Source organism: Cyprinodon variegatus, unplaced genomic scaffold (genome assembly GCF_000732505.1).
Source record: "Cyprinodon variegatus isolate N-32 unplaced genomic scaffold, C_variegatus-1.0 Scaffold543, whole genome shotgun sequence".
In the NCBI taxonomy this organism is placed as follows: domain Eukaryota; kingdom Metazoa; phylum Chordata; class Actinopteri; order Cyprinodontiformes; family Cyprinodontidae; genus Cyprinodon; species Cyprinodon variegatus.
This window is the reverse complement of record NW_015150996.1, coordinates 32081-45164: the sequence shown is the minus strand read 5'-3', so window position 1 is coordinate 45164 and position 13084 is coordinate 32081. Positions and strand designations below refer to the sequence as shown.

The following is a 13084-nucleotide window of genomic DNA, read 5'->3' as shown; positions in this document are numbered from 1 at the left end:
CGCCATCTAGTGGATTTCTTCAGTAACACCATCTTATGAAACGGTTTAATTCAACACTGCAGTTGTGCAATACCAAACAAAGTAACACGTGTTTTTCATGCCTCTGCCTTGCTGAACTTTTGGGAAAAAACAGACATATCCCTGTTCTGCTTCTGCAGCACCAGACAAGTAGAGTAGTTAGATAGTATAGCCTAAGCTTGGAGAGACAGTCGAGAGGAAAAGATTGTAATAAAAATAGATTAACTGTGCTGTAAAATAATGTTACAGAGCAGGAAAGATATAATCCCCATGGGAACATTACTAGCATAGCCTATTAAGCACAAGTAGCTTAATGAGGAGTAAAAATGTACTTAATTTGCAGCATTAAATCTGCCGAACCAATAAAAATACTTTAAGGAACCAAAGCGACCAAAACTAACTTGATATAGCAGATATTTTATGTTTTTACAAATAATACTGTCCATTTTTGAATGTGTTTAATTATTTAACAAATAAAAAAATTATAATTATTAAAATCCATCCATGCATCTTCTCCTGATTCATCTGTCAGGGTCACAGTGGGATTGGTGCCTATCTCCAGCAGTCTATAGATACACCCTGGACAGGTCACCAATCCATCACAGGGCAAGGTATGGCAAGAAACTGTTCACACTCACACCTAAGGGCAATTCAGAGACGCAAATATACTTAACAGTAATGTTTTTGGACTGTAGGAGGAAGTACACATACTCCGGGAGGAGTACTGAGGAGAACCCTTGCATGGACGGGGAGAACATAAAAGCTTCATGGAGAGAGACCCAGGGCTGGGAATCAACCAATGACCTTCTTTCTCCTATGAAACTTTTATTATTATTATCATTTTTCTATTTAATTTTTTTTAACTATATTTGAGGACTTTAAACCAGCCAAGCTTAAAAACAGATTTGTTTTGTTAGGCCTATATCAATATTGCCAGATCATATCAACGATCAGTCAATTGGTTAATATGAATTGATGGGGATATCTGGGTAGCTTGTTATTTTATTTTTACAATAGTGGGAAAGAAAACACTGTTTTCATTTCCTGATGACATTTTCCAACAGTATGACACTCAGTTTGCAAAAGCTCTAATCATAAAAAACTATTTCTTGGACATTTTGTAAGCTTTCCCACCAAATACCTAATCCACCCACTACATTTTCAAAAGAGCATCTTTGTTATACAATGGAAATGGAGGTATAGATGTATGATATGCAGCCGACAGATCTGTGTGTGATGCTGATATGTCACTATTGACCCAAACCATCTAGATATAGGATTTAGATGTGGTACATCATATTATTTTTAAGAGTTAATTTCTAATAAATTGTCCAAATGATAATTCAAAAGGTATTGTCTGGATGAAATATCTAGCTGCATGAGCAGATAATTTCATTTTTTGTTTTATCTTGTTCTCAGACTCCTCTTTTTTGTATTTTAATTACAGAATCGTTATGAAATTTTACCTGTGGAAGTAGTTGTGAGACATCACCGTTAGGTGGCAGTGTGTCCTTTGTGAACCATGGTGGCTAAACACAATCACTGTGCAAAAGAAGGTGGGTTTCTTGAATCCGATACTTAATATATAATAAATATAATGATAATGTCATACAATATTATTATATAATACTATAAAATATAATAATGCAAATATAAAATAACATAGTATTTAATATGTCAGAGTTTACATTTCTTTTATGTTTATGCATTCAGCTTTCTGATACATTTAACAATGTGGCTTAGATAAGTTATCAGAAAGCACTGCAAAGAAACACTAAACAAAATAAAGCACTCAGATTAGAAAACATAAACAAGACAAATCTGGAAATAAAAAACTATTCAGGAGAAGAATAGTCCTCTACTGTAAAAAGTACACTTAAAACCTAAAAAGACTAAATGGCTGTAGGCACAATAATTTAAGTCAGTTCAGAAATACAAGGTATGGCAATCTTTAACATTACTGAGTGAGTTTTCATTTCTTTATTCTTTAAATGATAAGTTATTTTAAAAGTTCTGCAAATGTTCATGCTTTTGTTATAAAATAAGAGATAATTAACTCTTGAAGTTTGATTTTTAGTTAGGGACTCTGTGTTTGATTCCTGCTTAATTTCAACAATACAAATTGCTGCTTAAGCGATATTTCATAATGAAATAACATTTTACTTTCTGTTCAATGAGAATCAAGCTTTTTGTTTCTGAGTGTCAGAACATTTACATCTTTGACCCCTAAAATACCGCTGTTACAGAGACTTGTAACATTTACAATGTTATTTCACACTATATTCAGAAAATCATCATTGAAGTTATATTCATTGATTACTATAGATTTATATTAATAATTCAATAAGATATTTAATAATTATCTAATTTAACATAACATTACGTAAAATGTAATTTCTGAATACTTATGCAAAGGTTTGTTGAATTATTTAATTGTTAATTTTTAAAGTTTAATTTTGTATTTCATTATTTTAATATTTATTACATAAATAAATAAAGGAATAAAGAAAAGCTACATCTGCTTAGTTTGTTATATATTTTGGCCCTCCGTATACATCAGCGTACACATCACAATGATTATGAAGACCATACTGCCATCCAGTGATGTGCATATTTCCAAATGTATGGAGTAGCAGCTGACACCATTTGCAGAACAAAATATTATATATATATCTACCAACGATATAGATCAGGGATTTCCAAACATTTCATGTATGACCCCCCACAACAAATGCATATTGCAACAAAATGGAGACCCCTTAAAAATACATTTAATTGATATGTATTTATGAAATTATCTTTTCATCAAAAAGAATGAGTTACACAATCAAACCAATAATTTTATCAAGTTTAGAGTGACAGTCATTAGTTCGAACGAACAGCTACACGTTACACTTTTTCAGTGTAGAAGCTACAAGAAGCTACACTAACGGGAATAAAAATCAAACATGTTTGATTTTCTCCCGACTTCAGGATTTCTGATCAGGGGGTGGTCGTGAGAGGCTGATTGCCCCTTGTTACCCCCTGTACACTACATGACGCGTAATGAGGCTGAAAGTCGGGCTGTTCGGATAATTATCGCACGACTGGAGAGTCGCCCCGAAAAGGGCAAAAGATCGCACAGTGTAAGCCTGGCTTTAGGTTAGGCTGCATTATAAGTCAGTCAGGGTGACTATGGCTAAGGTCACACTGCAGGCATTAATGCCTAATTTTTTTTTTTTTTGTGAAATCAGATTAATTTGCGTGGTTGTTCACGTTTCCAAAAATATGCAATTTCTATTCGTTCTATGTGAACTGCATTCATACAACATAAGCAATGACTTCACAAACAAGTATTCTCTGTGTTTAAAGAAGTGAACATTGATTGTAGTGCTGGAATGCATCTAGTGATCTTTCCCAACCTCTGTGCATTAAAAACACTAACTTTTAGAGATACTTGAAAATAAAGATTGCTCTCTGCATTATCGTCCGCCATGGTTGTTGTTTTCTTGCCTCTTCTGTGTAACAAGATGCAGAATAGTGACATTTGTCGAGTATTAATGGCGTACAGGTCGTATTAATGCGACCCGGCCGTTTAGACACAGGTCACGTTTGAAAAGATCAGATACCTATCGGATTCAGGGCCAAATAGCTAAGTGGTCTGGGTTGCACTGGAAAAAAATCGGATCTGTGCTTCTCAGAATGTCATAAAAAGATCAGACCCAGGTCGCACATATGCAAAAATATTGGATTTTGGTCACTTCATGCTGCTGTGTTAAAGTTGCTTCTGATTGGTGTATATTGTGTGTTGCCTTTTGTGGTTGGTTAGATTTAGGCACAATTAACTGATGGACTTTTCTATGAATGGCTCAGAATCTCAGTCAATCAGACTTAGTTGAACTATGCCAAGCTATATTGAGATAGTATGGAATGAGAAAAATGTGTGAGAAATGTCTTGAATGAATGTCAAACTGCATGACTGTCACACTCAATGCTTTTTAGACTTTGGTGATAAAGGTAAGCAGGGATAATGTAAACATACGACTGTATATTAGTTACAGTTCCAACATTCAGGGATTTTTTGTTGTTTTTTATTTTTGTTTGTTTGTTTTTTAAATAAATTTTATACAACATTCAGCAGTCTAATGGCAGTGGGGATAAAACTTTTCTGGAAACTGCTGGACCTGCTTCGGATGCTTCGAAGTCTCTTTCCAGAGGGCAGCAGGAAGAACAGACCATGTTTAGGGTGTGAGAGGTCATTTATAATGTTACGGGCTGTGGACACGCAGCACTGAAATCTCACCATTCTCCAGTCTGAGACGCTGCAGCCTCCACACCACACAGTGAGACAGCTGGTCAGAACGCTCTCTATGGTGCTTCTGTAGAAGGTGGTGAGGATGGGTAGGAGCAGGTGGGCTCTCCTCATCCTCCGCAAGAAGTACATGAGCTTTTGTGCCCTTTTGATGAGTGAGGTGGTGTTTAGAGTCAAGGTGAGGGTGTGATGTGCACCCTCAGGAATTTGGTGCTGCTAACCACCACTACAGCTGAGCTGTTGATAAGCAGTAGAGCGTGGTTGGACTGGTTCTCCTGAAATCAACAATAATCTCATTCGTCTTCTCCACGTTCAGGATCAGGCTGTTACCTCTGCACCAGACCACCAGCTGTTCCACCTCCTCTCTGTAGTCCTGGTCATTGTCATCTCTGATGAGGTTCACCACCGTCGTCTGCAAACTTTTTGATGTGATTGGTGGTGAACCTGGGGATGCAGTCATGTGTCAGGGTGAAAAGCAGGGGGCTCAGAACACAGCCCTGAGGGGAGCCTGTGCTTAGGGTGATGACATCAGAGGTGTCCTATCCGACCTGAACTGACTGAGGTCTGTCTGTGAGGAAGTCTAGCAGCCAATATCAGAGGGGTTATTGAATCCTAGCTGCTCCAGTTTGCCCATCAGATGCTATGGGATGATGATGTTGAAAGCTGAACTGAAGTCCAGGAACAGTATCCGCATGTGAGTGTTCTTTTCACGGTGTGCCAGGCTCAGGTGGAGAGCAGCAGAGATAGCGTCCAGAGTGGAGCGGTTCCGTAGATTGGTGAACTGGAATGGGTTGAATGTTGCCGGCAGAGAGAGACGGTGTGTTCTTTAACCAGCCTTTAGAAGCACTTCATCATGACTGAAGTCAGTGCTACAGGCCGGTAATCATTGAGTGATGTGACCTGAGGCTTCTTTGGGACCGGGATGATGGTGGCAGACTTGAAGCATGCTGGCACTACGGATTGGTCCAGCGAGGTATTAAAAATGTCTGTGAAGACACCAGCCAGCTGATCTGCACACTCCTTATATACCTGCCCAGGTATGTTATCAGATCCTGGGGCCTTCCATGGGTTGACTCTCCTCAGAGTTTTCCTCACTTCAGTTATGTCCAGGTTTAGTGCCTCCTCTCCCTGGTGTGGAACAGCTTTCACTGCTGAAGTGCTGTTTAGTGCCTCAAACCTTCCAAAGAAGTTCTTTAGTTCATTTAGAAAGTCAGTGTTTGCTGCATCTACCAGGGGGAGGGGTGTTGTAGTCTGTGATTGCCCAGATGCCTTTCATCAGGGTTGTTGGTTGGCCCGGGTGGTGATGTTCTTTTCGATGCTGACGTCCTCATGCATTTGATTATGTAGGCTGACACAGTCATGGCATACTCATCAATATTTAACAAGTTGTCACAGGTTGCTGCAGCCTTGCAGATGTTCCAGTCAGAGCATTCAAAACAATCTTGGAGTTTCTCCATGGCGCCCTCAGACCACACTCGGACCTCTTTAACTGTTGCTTTAGCCCTGATCAGCTGGGTCTTATATGCAGGAATAAGCATGACCGAGAGATGATCTGATGACCCGAGGTGGGGGTGGGGGGCTGCTCTGAACGCATCTTTGATGTTAGAGTAAACCAGACCTAAAGTGTTTTTACCCCAAGTTACAAAGTCCACATGTTGTGGAAAATGAGGGAGAACAGTCATCAAGTTAGCCTGGTTAAAATCTACAGCAATGATGAAAGCATCCTCTGTCTATGCAGATTGGAGCTCGGAGATAGCCTGCTATTGAGTCTTCATGGACTCTCTTGTATTAGCACTAGGGGGCACGTAAACAGCAGTAATGCTAACCACACTGAACTCTCTGGGTAGATAGAACGATCATCAGTTAACAGTAAGTAACTCGATGTCTGGAGAGCAGAAGCCGGCGACCGATCTAGCATTCTTGTACCAGCTGTTGTTGATATAAACACATAGCCTGCTACCTTGATTCTTTCTGCAGAGCTCTTTGTTTCTATTACTGTGGTATAGCATTAGCCCCTCCAGACAAATAGCATTGTCTGGTATTGCTGGATGCAGCCAAGACTCTATCAGAATGATGGTGCAGCAGTTACATATCTCCTTTTTTGAAAAGAGTTTGAGTAGGAGATTATCCATTTTGTTATCCCACGACGTTGGAGAGCATGATTGATGGTAGCTGCGGTCTGTGAGGATTTCTCCTTAGCTTCGCCATTAGCCCGGCTCTGCAGCCTCGGTTTCTCCATCTCGCACATCTCTTCCTCCGGCCTGGCCTGGTAATGGATCCCGGTGTTGTTTTGTATCCATCTGTCTGTTGCACTTCACAGCTTTTTAAACGGTCAAAAATGTTTGTTTTAAAAAGATTTTTTCACCTGTAATACTCCCTGTATAATCCGATTAAAGTTATTTATATGCATAAATCAAGCGGAACACTATGGTGACAGCTGTACTGCTCCACTTGTGAAAGCAAAATCTGTTGGGCCCTTTTTTGGCATCAAGACAAATATTCTTATTGCCACATTGCCAGACAGGACACTGTGTAAAAAAAATAAATAAGAATAAGATAAGTTCTTTTTATGGTGTATTCTGCTGACAATTCTTCAGACGATCACTTCAATAAATGTCACAACTTTTGTGAGAAGAAAAGATATATTCAGACATTTGAGAAAGAAAAGACCAAGAACACAAGTGAATAAAGGAAATCATATCCAACCAAAAATCAAGAGAAGAGATGTTATACAATATGCTCAGATATAACATTTTTATTTTGATGACTCTCTTGTCATTTATTCTCTCAAAGCCTTTTGCAAGCTTTGAAGATTATTCTTCTAGAAATTATATCCTTAAACATGCAGAATAAAAAGCTTAGTCAAATACAACAGAAGCAGTTTCTCAAAAGTGATAAAAAAGCTTACTGTGCAACTGTTCTATCGACACTCCATGTACAATAGATGGACAGAAGATATTTCATGCTTCCATCCCCATTAGCCCTTAGCTGCCTTTACACAATTGTCTGGGCGATTAGTCCTTTCTGAATGATACACTACAACATCTTTTCTGATCTAACACAGTTACGTGCTCCACCGGCTAACTTAACTATAATAGTACTTACCTTGTATGAAAACTCTGAGGATGTGTCACACTGGGTAAAGGTGTTTAATTGAAATGATGTCAATGACCTACCTCAATGAAAGGTCAAAGCCCCTTGTTTGAAGCTATTCTCCTGAAACAGATGGGGCTGCTTTCTAACACAACAAAGCCACAACATTTCATGTTGCATTAGTTACTGATTTCCTGGTGATGAAAAATTATCTTGACTTCAATAGATCATTAGGTATGATCCACAAACTACTAATAGCATCCACAGTTCAGTGTCTGAGGAAAGAAAACAACTGACTCTCCTTGATCTGAAACTTATATGCAAAAATATTTTCTGGTCTTATTAGTTTGATAATTTGTGTCCCTGTTGAAATATATAGATTTTCATAGTTTCCAATGTGAGAAAATTAAATCTGTTGCTGCCTACCATGCTGGAAAGGGTCAAACATTTTGAGGTTAATCTTTCTAAAGAGAAGAGCAATATTCACAAGAAAATGAGAGGCATTAGTCTTTCTTCCCAGAAGTGAACAGTCCAGCAACTCAATACAAGTCCAGAGCATGCAGTACTCAGGGAAAGTAAAAAAAACCAAGAGCTTCAACTCAGACCCTAGAATAGAATAAAATAGTAAAGAATAGAAAAGAAAATTCCTTTATTGTCCCACAATAGGGAAAGCCTGGTTTTTAGAACCCCAGTATTTTCCTAAAGGAGTAATCCCAAGGGAAAAATAAAGTTGAGTCTAAGTCTAAGCAAAAATATTATAGGAAAAATGGCCAAACAATTATATACCTCAAAAAAATGTATAAAAATATAGCATAATAGGCAAGAGTTAAAAGAAAACAATTAAATACTGTCCTGTAAAGTTTTTTACCAACATAAAACTGTGCACCTGGAGAATACATAATCAATATACAGCTATGGACATACTTAGAGCAATGGATATTTGACAATAGCAGAACCATCAGAGATATGCAACAGATAGCTCCAAAGAAGATGGCTAATGTCTCAACAGTCATAGAAGGTCTTTAGGAGCGCCCCCTGCCCTCCATTAGACCTCAGTGTCCTGTACTGTCTCTGACACCTGCCTGATGTGGCAGTCAGGCAGGAGTCAGTGTCCTGACACCTGCTTGACTGCCATTTCTCTTCCCCTGGGATATGGGCCCGCTCTGTGGGCGGCAGCACAGCAGAGCTCCCTAGGGTGAGCAGCTGGTTCCGGGTGTAAACAAAGGGAGCCTGGTTAAACACTCTGGCTCCACACGCAAACACAACAAAAAAAAAAGGAATGAGAAACAGAACTTTGCAGAAAAACGTTAGCTGCATTATGTTAGACATGGTATGAGAAAGATACAAAGTCACACCAAAAATGAAAATAATAAAATAGATTGATGAAAGAATGAAAAACTCAGGAAAATAAACGGAGCTGCGGAAACAGGCTGCCTGCTCCTCGCTGGCACCAGTAAAGCTTACAGGCCCCAGTTAACATGACTTGAAGTTAATGATTGTGCAATTAGAAAAAGAAGGAACAGGTAGAGCTTTGCAGAATTGCATCTGAATGACCGCAACACCTCTGAAAAAAAAAAACACATTTCCTGCTGCTTCACTTTTCATGTTTCACATTTGTTTCTAGACAAGAGGTGCTAGCCTTGTATTAGCATGACTATGGCTTCCTCAACTGTCGCCCCTGATGGTGTTCCGTCTCTCTATAACTTTCCTTCTCCCTCTGTTCAATGTTCAGATATTTCTCTGCCACATTTAGTGATCATCTATCCAACACGTAGCTAAATCAGTATAAAGAATAAAGTTGAACTTCATAATAACCAAAACTTGTTTCCAATCGAATAATGTTATCTTTTTTAGAGTGGATTCAGGTACCAATGATTGAGAAGATGATTGCTCTATATAACTACAAATGTCCAAACTTAAGAGTGAGAGGAAACACAAAACTACCGACAATGTAAACAAACAAACAAAAAAGACCAGATAGTTAATAAAGCAGCTCACCTGTGATCATAAATCCTAAATTGAGACGTTGCAGGATTGATAAAAACAATCTTTGAATATTTTGCTACTACAGTATGTGTTTTCTTTTGATGTATACCTTGCAATTTGTTCAGACACAGTCTTTTGTAAGCTTTATATGTTGTTCTTTGAAAAAAATGCTTTTTCTTACAGATAGAACAATTGATTGAAACACCAATACTACAGAAGCAGTTTATCAAAAGTTATCAAAAAGCTTATTCTCAACATGCACAATGGACGGCATGAAAGGTATTTCATCTTCCCTCACCATTAACATTTTAACTGCTTATACATAAAAGTGTGGGTCATAAATCCTTTCTGAATGTTAGGTTATATATGTTATACCTATTACAATTTCAGATCTAACACACTTACAGGCCCCACTGACAAACTATACTGATGTTTTACTTACCTTGTATTAAAACTGTGAGGATGTGTCACATTCGTCAAAGGTGTTTAAATATACATAAAATCAGTGACCTACGGGTCACAGCTCCTCCGTTTCAAGGTATTATTTTCCTGAAGCAGCAGCCAGAGAGCTTTATGTTGCTTTGGTTACTGATTAGCTGGTAATAAGAAACATCTTTACTTCAATAGATCATAAAATAGGATAGACAGGCTCCATCTTAAAGGTGAAGCAACTGATTATTGCAGCAATGGTTCAGTTAGACAAAGTTTCTGATTAGTAAAGCAACAACATTTATCTGCTCAACATTTATTAGAGTTATTTAAAATTGGTTAAACCATCTGAACAATTATTATTAATTATTTATTAATTCTTTTCATGTCATCAATTACAGGTTTTAGTAATTGTAAATATGAAATAAACCAATTAACACATAGAATTATCTTGAAGGACAGGGATTTTCAGACCTCGATGGTCAGATGATTAAAAGAAAAAAGGAAAAAAATCCACAGAGGTCCATTTACACACTGCAGGGTACTATGAGCATATTACATTGAGAATAATTTACAAACTGTATTTTCGATTAAATAAACAAAACCCCAAGCCCTACCTTTTAGTCCTTGGCTCTAAACATAAGGTAAATACAACTTCAGCTATAAACGTTTCAAAATCCATTTTTTTTTAAAGTCTGCAAAAAGTAAAACCTAAAGCAGAGTTGCTGATAAAGATTCTCAGTCATCCAGGTCATAGTCATTCCGTAAAAGTTCAAAAAATATCCACGGGACTTGGTTTCCAAGATTTGAAGACGTTTCGCCACCTCTCCAGTAGCTTTCTCAATTCAAATGTCTGGATCCGCAGTGAGTTTGAGTCTTATATAGACAAAGCCTTGTATCGCTTGGAAACATGCAAATGATACCCGATGAATGGGTCGAATAACTAAAGCAGAGTTTAACCTATTGTTAAAATATTTAAGGTTCATGGTTTTACACAGAAGAAAATTATTTACAAGTAAATGAGAGGCCTTTCCTCTCAGAAATTAATGATCCAGTAATTCGTCCCAAGATCGGAGCATGCAGTACTCCGAGAAAGTAGAAAAAACAAGAGCTACATCTCACTCTACAGGCCCCAGACAACATGTTAAAGACTGAAATTCGTGGCTGTGCAATGAGAAAAGTTCTTGTGGAAGTACCACGAGAACCAGAGCTTGTTCGTAAAAATTGCAGTAGGAAGGCCTCATTTCACTAGTGTAAATATTATGGCAGACTGGGAATGCAGAATTACATCTGAATGGCCAGCAAGAACTCTGGAACAAACAAGTTTTTTTTTTTTTTTTTAGTGGATCTGTTATTTTTTAAAGTATGCAGAGAGGAAATGGGATTAAAAAGAGAGGGATGGGGTAAAGGTCACAAGGCTGGTTATCAAACCTTTGACAGCTGTATCAAGAACCAAAGCCTATGTACATGGGTTATATACTTAATTCCTGCACCACCACCATGCCCTGGAAGAAACAAGGTGTTAGTCCATTATAAATACCAAACAATAGAATCATACTGGATTTATCAAACATACTGGATTTATCAAACATACTGGTGGGAAGTTGATGTTTTGAGCTTGTTTTTAACAAATTTAGCCTCAGTGAATGGAGACAATTATTACTGTGCTTGTTATATTTTTATTTTACACAATGTTCTGATATCAAGTTAACATAAACTGTCTGTTAGCCGAAGTATGTCTAATTCTGGTTAATACTACAAGCAAAGCATTGATTTTTTTTTTTAGGTGGTTGTTCAAATTTGTGTCCCAATACTTGAAGCAGTTAAAATTGCTCATTTTGCAGAGAAAAAAAAACGTTTATTTTACTTAACTTCTACTTCCTGCAGTGGATGAGGAGAGCCCACCTGCCCCCACCCATCCTCACAAACTTCTGCAGAAGCATCATAGAGAGCGTTCTGACCACCTATCTCACTGTGTGCTGTGGAGGCTGCAGCGTCTCAGACCGGAAGAAAGTGAGAACTGTGGTGAGAACAGCAGATAGGATCATCGGGACGCCTCTTCCCTCTAAAAAAGACATTTCATCCCAGCGCTCCGTGTCCCGAACCCATAACATTATAAATGACCCACCATGGGCTGTTCTTCCTTCTACCCTCTGAGAAGAACCTTCATAGCATTCAATGCAGGTCCAGCAGATTCCGCAACAGCTTCTTCCCCACCGCCATCAGATTGCTGAACTGTTAAAAAAAACTAGCAGTAATAATGGACTTTGGAGATGCAATCCACTTCTTAAATCTATCTTTCTACTCCTCTAATTTATCCAGAAGTTCTACAATCACACTTTTTCTCTAATTCCAAGCTCGGTTGGATTTTTAGCTTGTCTTCCCTGGATATGCTGTTCCAAATTTTTATTTTTTGACACAACCTCTCATTACCAATAAAAAATGCAGGCAATCATTCCGCATTAATAATGAAAGCAAATTATTCGGTCTATTTGGTTTTGCAAAAAATACAGTTTAATTGATTTTAAAGGGAAAGAAACAGAACTCCTAAACTGTAGACCCATAAATTACATCTATTGTTTTTCTAATAAAAATGATTGGTGTGGATTAGAGAAAAGATGCAATGTCAGGAGTGGGATTTGAACCCACGCCTCCTAACGGAGACCAGAAACCTCGAAGCAGGTAAGGATTGATACCTTGAATATGGCGCCTTCGACCGCTCGGCCATCCTGACTGTACATTTGTGAATCACAGTGCATAAAATGAGAAGATGACTCAAAATTCTATGAGATATGGCGTATTAATAAATGCACAGCTGAGCAGTATTGCAAAACCACCCTCTGGTTGAGGAAGCATCAAGGACAATCTGATGCCAATAATCAAGAGTTTTGCACAAAACCAGCAGGTGTTCCACAAAGTTGGCTCTGTAATACAGGTGCATATATAAAGTCATTGAGTGGAACAACAAGCCAGACTGCTATTGTGGACATATCAAGCACTGATTGCCCTACCTAGCAAGAAACTTGCAAAGTATTGCACGCCTAACATGGGACTTGAACCCATGACCCTGAGATTAAAAGTCTCATGCTCTGCCAACTGAGCGAGCCAGGCTTGATTTCTTGGTATATCAGGGTACTGTCACATACCTGGGCATATCAATATGGCACGTAACGTATCACAAAGCAAAAATGTGACTGGCTAGATGACACAGATAGATAGATAGATAGATAGATAGATAGATAGATAGATAGATAGATAGATAGATAG

The 13084-nt window shown here is 38.2% G+C and overlaps 1 protein-coding gene and 2 non-coding genes across 3 annotated transcripts in view; all 3 read right to left on the bottom strand.

Annotated features, from left to right (window-relative positions):
* Positions 1–4535: 4535 nt before the first annotated feature.
* LOC107095390 (arf-GAP with dual PH domain-containing protein 1-like) overlaps positions 4536–13084 on the bottom strand; it is a 16045-nt gene continuing 7496 nt past the window's right edge. The window contains exon 4 of the mRNA XM_015391466.1: positions 4536–4753. Within this exon, the coding sequence (XP_015246952.1) occupies positions 4536–4753 (218 nt within the window). The remainder of the gene's footprint in view (positions 4754–13084) is intronic.
* Positions 12442–12551, bottom strand: trnal-caa. Its single transcript has 2 exons — positions 12514–12551; positions 12442–12487 (listed from the first exon to the last, which is right to left on the bottom strand). It is a non-coding gene; the product is annotated as a tRNA-Leu (tRNA).
* On the bottom strand, positions 12856–12928 carry trnak-uuu. The gene has a single exon. It is a non-coding gene; the product is annotated as a tRNA-Lys (tRNA).